Consider the following 7973-nt stretch of genomic DNA (forward strand, 5'->3'; position numbering starts at 1 on the left):
TCGCTACTTTCAAGACAGGTGCGCATACCTTGGAGTGCGTACAATTCTTCCGTAGCCAGTATCGCCTTCCACAAAATGAAACCCATTACCAAAAGGAAATGTAATGGGTAGAGAACGCAGCCTCACCTTACTCCTGGAAGGACTCTCGAGCTGCTGCCTAATCTGTTCAGTGCTTGCTTACAAATCCTTGTCTGCTCAGGGTGCTGCTTACTATAGCAGATCAATCCCTAAGCTTACCAATATGCCTCTGGTCTCTCAGCAAGGTGGTTATTCAGCCTGTGAACTTGGAAATATATCACCGTTCCTTCATTGTTGCTGGGTCAAAATCCTGGAACTCCCTCCCAAACAGCACTGTGGGTGAACCTGCACCACACAGCTCCAGCCATTCAACATTCTCAGGGGCAATGAAGAATGGGCAATAAATGTTGCCATAAATGAATAAAAGCAAGCCTCTAATGCTGGTGTATCACTTTGGGTTGTATTCAATGTCTGGGCCAGTAGCTATGATTATGCTGCCTTTGGTCAAGAGACCTTTCTTTTCCTGCTTCATTCCAGCACATTAGGCAACTGTGAGATGGGGCAGAAAAGTGGAATTTGGTAGAAGACAGGCAACAATCTTACTGAATGGTGGAGCAGGTATGATTTAGATTTAGATTTATTGTCATGTGTACTGAGGTACCGTGAAAAGTATTGTTCTGCGTGCAGTCCAGGCAGATCGCTCCATAGATGAAAACATAGAACATACGATAAACACATCAGGATACATAATGAAAATACATAAACGTAGACAGTGGGTGAAGTATACGGTTTATAGTGCTATAACTGTAGAGAAAGGCCATACCGTCCTGGAACCTGTGCTGCTTTGATTGCTGACCAAGATTCATGTCTCAACCCCAATTCCTCCTGCCCCGCTAATTATCATTTGTGCTCCCTCATAGTGCCCCTAAAGTGATCAGTCAGCTTCAGTGTTGAGCAGATAAACCTAATTTACAGCCTGCCTCTCTGATGCTTCACGCACCCCAGCAGTCAGTGCTAAGTAGGGCACAATTAAAACAGGGCAAGCAATGGAAGTCTGGAGATATAATAAACGCACGGGTTTATGAGCAAGAGATTGAGGATTTATGGCTGGTCATTCTGTGTGCTTATGAGGAAAGATGTTAATGTGTATGTCATTCAATCCATCCATCTCCAATCCGGGGCTGATGAGTTGTACATTTAATGGAGCTGCACCCTTCTGTAACAAGAGGGATGCAAGATTGTTCCTTCTCAATATTCAGCTATTCAACAGCCCCAGTCTTTCATCTCTGAGAAAGAGAAAAGGGCATTTATAAAGCACCTTTCCCCACCTCAGCACAACGATAAAATAAACTGTTTACAGTGATGTTGGAAATGAGGTAGATTGTTGTCAGGAAACCAGGGTGAACTCTTCTCTCCTCAAAATATTGACGTGCAGCCTGTTATCTTCATCAGAGAGGCTGGCTGGGCCTCACTTGAATGTTTCATCTGCAAAATGGTGCCTGACCAGGGCACTCCCTCAATTCTGGTACTGGGAACACCAATGTGGATTTTTTGGATCAAGTCTCTCGAGTGAGACATTGAAAATTGGAGCAGGAGTAAGCAATTCAGCCCTTTTAGAGTCTGCTCTGCCATTCTGATCCTCTATCTCAACACTGCGCTCCCCCTACTCCCCTCGACACTGTGCCTGCTGCCCTTGTGACTTGAATCCACAACCTTCTGACTCCGAGATGAAAGTGCTCCGCACTGAGGCACAGAAACGAAACCAGCAAAGAGAGAGAGTCACTCCCCTTGGATTGTGCAGCCCCACACAGCTAATTGGAGCGAGGCCGACAAAGTCGATCGGTGTTTCAAAAGGGGAAACTGGGATATATAGTTGGGGAGAAAAGAATCAAATAACTCCCAAAGGATCAACAAAAAAATCATTGAGCCAAATAACTTCGCCTCTGAAAACCCTTCTTTTTGGCGTTGACAGTTTTCTGACTTGAACAAAGGCATAAAACAGGGCTGCAGACGTTGACTGTCCATTGGCCGAGGTTGGGAGTTCTTTAGCTTGGTTAGATTAAAACTAACATTATTTAGTACATACAATGGGATGCTTGCTCTCCCCGACTGGCTTTGAAAGAGAATGAACAATAACAGGCAGTTGAACAAAAATCAGATCGCAATCGTCGATGATCTGGTTGTGGGCGAATGGGGATGGAGGGAGAGAGGAAGGGGGTTTCCTGTCTGTTTAAGATAAGCAGGCTAGAAGTAAACTCCAAGTAATAAGGGGGTCCATTGAAGGGCAGGCGTGCCAAACACAAAGACAAAGGCTTCCTTTTCTGACCCAGCAAGGTGAGTGACCCATCAAGAACAGTGAAAATAAACATGACAGCTGATTCACTGAGAGAGGGGGAGGACAAAGGTCAAACCAAGAAAACACAGGCCCAGTAATTTAACAAAGAGCCTGTAACAGCTGCATCGGAGCTCAGTTAGCAAACACGGAATTCTTCCCAATTCTTTCATGTAATCAAATTCAATCAGTTGTAAATGGTTAATTTGTTGTACTTTTGGAGACTGTCCACATATGTGCACACTCACTGGATGGGATTGAACTCACAGAGAATAAACTACCCTCCAATTCTGATTCATACATACGTAGAAAAGAGAAGCAAGAGGAGTCCAATCGGCCCTTTGAACCTTCCCCACCATTCTTTATGATCACGAGGGCGCCACAGTGGCGCAGTGGTTAGTACTGCTGCCTCGCGGTGCCGAGGACCCGGGTTCGATCCCGGGTCACTGTCCGTGTGGAGCTTTCACATTCTCCCCGTGTCTGCGTGGGTCTCACCCCCACAACCCAAAGATGTGCAGGGTAGGTGAATTGGCCACGCTAAATTGCCCCTTAATTGGAAAAAAAATTTTTTACGATCACGGCTGATCATCAAATTCAATTCCCCCCCCCCCCCCCCCCCCACCGCATATCAGTTTAGCCCCATATCTAATTGCTTCTTGAAATTACACAACCTTTTGGCATCAACTACTTTCTGTGGTCGTGAATTCCACAGGTTCACCTCTCTGGGTGAAGAAAGTTCTCCTCACCTCAGTCCTAAAAGAAGGTTCACCCCTTATCCTCAAAATAAGGACTAGTTCCAGTCATGCAACAGTAGTTCCTCTGTCTCCACACAGTAGAACCCCTTGCCCACACTTGCAGGACTATCTACAAAACCAGAACCCGGTCTATTAGTAGTAAAGTGCACTCCTTTCAACATGGCTCGACCCCAGAGTTCACTCATCCAACGTCTAACGCAATGACTCAAACACATTACTTCAGCATTTGAAGTCACACAGCACAGGAGGCGGCCATTCAGCCCAACTGAGTTGTGCTGGCTCTGCAGGATCCGTCCAATCAGACCCACTCCCCTGCTGCTTCCCACAGCCCTGAAATGTGTCCTTTTAAACTACATAACCAAGTTGTTTTGGACAGTAGCTGTTGAATCTGCTTCCCTATCTCCTTCACGCAGTACATTGCAGATTCTAATAACTCGCTGTCGACATGCTTTTCCCCTCATCCGCCTTCAGGTTCTTTCGTCAATTATATTGATGTCAGTAAAACACACAGTGCAGCAAACAATTTCTCCCTTTGTAACTCCTTCTGCCTCCTGACATGGCTCTCCGTTCTCTTCTCCCATTGAGCTGCCCAAGGCCAGAATTTGTTGCAATGAAAATGGCCAATTTAATGGACAAGCCCTTGTTTAAAGCCCTAATTCTGAGGCCTTGCTATCAAATTCATCTGTGTGTGTGACACCCGTGACTGGCGTTCAACTCCAAGCCGTGTCTCAGAATGGAGTAGGAAGACCTGTGACAGCTGAGGGGGAGGTAAAGACGAAGGGTACATGGTCACTTCTTGAGTTACAGTAGTCAGCTCGGGAACAGCCCCATCTCCGTGAGACATGGCCCAGAGAGGAGTGCAAAAGGGAAGGAATATACAATATTCCTTAATTCATCATCATTCTTAGAAGAAACTAAGATAGTCATGCCTGGTTGTGTTTTAAACGCACTGCATCCCTTCCAAGTCAAAGTAGATCAACAGGACCTCAGGACTTCAAAGAGACGGAAGACACCAAAATCAAGAAGCAGATTCTGATGACTGAACGCAGTTATCTTTTAGTTGGACGTCCCTTGACAACATTGGTAATGGTTTTCCCATGAAAAAAAACAGCCAAAGCTTCTTACCAACAACATCCAGCTGGTACGTGTGGTTAATGCTGCCATATTTGTTCATCACCACACAGGTGTAATTGGCCTTGTCCGAAGGTACAACTCCTTCCATGATGAGACTCCAGTGCTGTGATCGGATCTTTAGGAGATGAGCAGAGAACAAAAAAGGAAGAAAAGGAAAGATTTACATTTACAAAGCATCTTGCATGACTGCTAGAGTTCTCAAGCACTTTTACAGCCCATGAAATACTCTAGACGTTTTGTCATTATTGTAATGTAAGAAACACAGGCAGTCAATTTACGCACAGCTAGTACCCAAAGCAGCAATATAATAATGACCAGATAATCTGGTCGTGAATTCCACAGGTTCACCTCTCTGGGTGAAGGGATAAATATTACCCAGGATACCTACGCTTCATTGAAGTAGCGCCACGGGGTCCTTTACATGCAGCTGAAAGGCAAGATGGGGCTTCACATCTGAAAGACAGCATCTCCAACTCCTTACTCAAGCCCCCGAGTGGGACCTGAATCCACAACCTTGCTCCTCACTGAGGTGAAGCTGGCGATCAATGCCAGGCGATGCCAAGATACTTATCAAACGGGGCCTGGTGTCTTCTTCCCAGCCCAACTAACACGGATGTGTAGTTTTGAGGCCCAGTCTGGCTATTCCTTCAACCTTCTTCTGTCTCGACACAAGTAAGCTTTTGGCCCAACTTTCTCAGAATATCATCGTGCCTTGGCTGCAAATCATTTACATCCGCCTAACCGCCATCAGTCTTCAGCTCAAAGACCATCAAAGTCCTGATTCAAGGTAACTGCTTCGGCAAAGAAATTCAGCTGGTAACCCACTAATATCAATAGCACAAACACTATGCTTCCAAGAAGCAACAAATGAATTAATAAAATAAGCAAAATAACGCAGATGCTGAAATCTGAAACAAGAGGAGGAAGCTGGGAAAACTCAGCAGATCTGCCAGCAAATCTCAGATGGTCGTGAATCTGTGCAATACCTTACCGCAGAGAGCTGTAGGGAGACTGGGTTGTTAAGCATATTCAAAACTGAGACAGGCAGATTTTTAATCGGTAAGGGAATAAAGAGTTATATATCAGATCAGCCATGATGATTTCATTGAATGGCAGAGCAGACCGATGGGCCGAGCGGTCTACTTCTGCTCCTATATCTTACGGTCTTGTCCACCAGGAGAGAAACAGAGTTAACAATTTCATAGAATTTACAGTGCAGAAGGAGGCCATTCGGCCCATCGAGTCTGCACCGGCTCTTGGAAAGAGCACCCTACCCAAGCCCACACCACCCTATCCCCATAACCCAGTAACCCCACTCAACCAACACTAAGGGCAATTTTGGACACTAAGGGCAATTTAGCATGGCCAATCCACCTAACCTGCACATCTTTGGACTGTGGGAGGAAACCGGAGCACCCGGAGGAAACCCACGCACACACGGGGAGAACGTGCAGACTCCGCACATACAGTGACCCAGCCGGGAATCGAACCTGGGACCCTGGAGCTGTGAAGCAATTGCGCTAACCGCTATGCTACCGTGCTGCCAATTTGAGTCATGGACTCTTCATCGGAACTGTGGAACTTGATCAGTTCTAACAAAATGTTCTTCCTGTGATTCGGTGGACTCCCAGCTCCTCTTCCTGTGATTGGGTGGACTCCCAGCTCCTCTTCCTGTGATTGGGTGGACTCCCAGCTCCTCTTCCTGTGATTGGGTGGACTCCCAGCTCCTCTTCCTGTGATTCGGTGGACTCCCAGCCCCTCTTCCTGTGATTGGGTGGACTCCCAGCTCCTCTTCCTGTGATTGGGTGGACTCCCAGCTCCTCTTCCTGTGATTCGGTGGACTCCCAGCTCCTCTTCCTGTGATTGGGTGGACTCCCAGCTCCTCTTCCTGTGATTGGGTGGACTCCCAGCTCCTCTTCCTGTGATTGGGTGGACTCCCAGCTCCTCTTCCTGTGATTGGGTGGACTCCCAGCTCCTCTTCCTGTGATTGGGTGGACTCCCAGCTCCTCTTCCTGTGATTCGGTGGACTCCCAGCTCCTCTTCCTGTGATTCGGTGGACTCCCAGCCCATTTTCAAGCAGACTCATGGAGAATTTAATTGAGTAGGGCTTTGGGGGGAAATCTGCGAGCTAAACAGAACAGTCAAGATTCATGTCACAGCTCAGACTGCTGAGGCTCAATGAGCTTCAGCCCATTCGCATGGAACTTTCTCACATACAGGGAGATTGAGAAAAGCATGATATAGCGAGGACACAAGGATAGACAGGTTCCTCTTCCAGTGCTCAGCTCAGGCAATCTACTCTGATTAAATCTGCGAGGGACAGAGTGGTCATGCAAAGCTGTTAAATCTTGGTCTTCGGTGTGCAGCACTGGAAGGGTTAAAATATTACAGGGTCTATTTGCAACGAAGCTCAACATGCTGCAGTGTTGTGATAGGTTGGTGATGATCCCAGGACATTTTCTCTCAATGACCTTTGACCAACATGAAAGGGCAGGCCCAATCAGGAAAGAAAATCCTTCACGAGTAACCCTGCCCTGGTTGTTTGGGATGGTATAATCGGTTCCAGCTGCTCTGTGACAGGCTCGAACTGAACGTAAACACAATATAATCGTTAAAGCAGATGTTCAAATGCACTGTGAACCTCGGAAACATAACTACGTAAGACCACTCCCAGTGGCAGCCATCTTAGCAAGGCTAACAGAAGCAGGGTCTTTCATCTTTCCCAGGCTGTGGAAATAATCAACTGCACAGATGGGCTTGAATTTCAACTGGAGATAGCCAGTTCGTAGCAAAGTTGAAGCAAGCTTGCAGCATTATTACCCTTACAAAGGAAGTTGTTTGATGAAGAGACTCGGGGGAAATCTCTTCACTCAGAAGAGTTGACCAGGCAGAGAAAGCGGTCTGATCTATTCGATGTCTTCAGGTAAAAGTAGCCAAACCGCTGAAGCTGAGGGAAGCTTTGCGGTGTGTAGTGAGCGAGGCAGTGGGGTTTGTTTTTGGATTGGCTCTCGTACCGGGGCAGATTCGATACAAAGGACGCAATGGCTTCAAACAAATGGTGGTTCCATGTGACCAGCCTGATTTCACAGCACAGGCCTCTTCCAACAGCTCACTAATTACATACAGCACAAAAACAGGCCATTTAGTCCAGACTGGTCCACATCTTTCTTCCAAGACTGTGAACCAGGTGAAACCCATTATTTCCACAGGGCAATGTTGACGGACAAAGCCAGAGGCTCCGGCACATCTGAGGTCAAGCGTCACTGAGCCACTCACTGTCAGGTCAGAACTCAGTCGCCTCGCTGCAGCTGCCGTGGAACCAACGTTCCTTCACACAGATTTAGGAAACAACCTCGAAACACGTGGAAACCTGAAGAGGATGCTTATTGTCTCCAAGATAATTTTGATTACCAGGAAACTAATTTCGAACACAGTTTCCCTGCATTTTCAAATATTTTGAATTCACCATGGACTTTCACAGAATCCTTTACATTGCAGAAGGAGGCCACTCGGCCAATCGGGTCTGCACTGGCTCTCTGAAACATCATTCTACCGAATTCCACTCCCCTGCTTTATCCTCAGCATCCTGCACATTCTTTTTGGATAGCAATCAAATTGCCTTTTGAAACTTCGATGGAACCTGCTTCCACCACCTCTCAGGAAGTTTGTTCCCGACTCCAGCCACCCTCTGGGTGAAAAAGCTTTTCCTCAGAGCACATTTACGGCACAGAAAC

General features: G+C 46.8%; 2 protein-coding genes across 14 annotated transcripts in view; one reads left to right on the forward strand and one right to left on the reverse strand.

Moving 5' to 3' along the window:
* LOC140396915 (fibroblast growth factor receptor 1) overlaps positions 1-4376 on the reverse strand; it is a 54810-nt gene extending 50434 nt beyond the window's left edge. For both annotated transcript variants that reach the window (XM_072485837.1, XM_072485838.1), the window contains exon 1: positions 4231-4376. In XM_072485837.1, the coding sequence (XP_072341938.1) occupies positions 4231-4327 (97 nt within the window). In that variant the 5' untranslated portion in view covers positions 4328-4376. The remainder of the gene's footprint in view (positions 1-4230) is intronic.
* Positions 1-7973, forward strand: part of tacc1 (transforming, acidic coiled-coil containing protein 1) — a 457444-nt gene that overhangs the window by 374448 nt on the left and 75023 nt on the right. The gene's annotated exons all lie outside the window — the stretch shown is intronic.

The sequence above is a fragment of the Scyliorhinus torazame genome, chromosome 20 (genome assembly GCF_047496885.1).
Source record: "Scyliorhinus torazame isolate Kashiwa2021f chromosome 20, sScyTor2.1, whole genome shotgun sequence".
Lineage (NCBI taxonomy): Eukaryota > Metazoa > Chordata > Chondrichthyes > Carcharhiniformes > Scyliorhinidae > Scyliorhinus > Scyliorhinus torazame.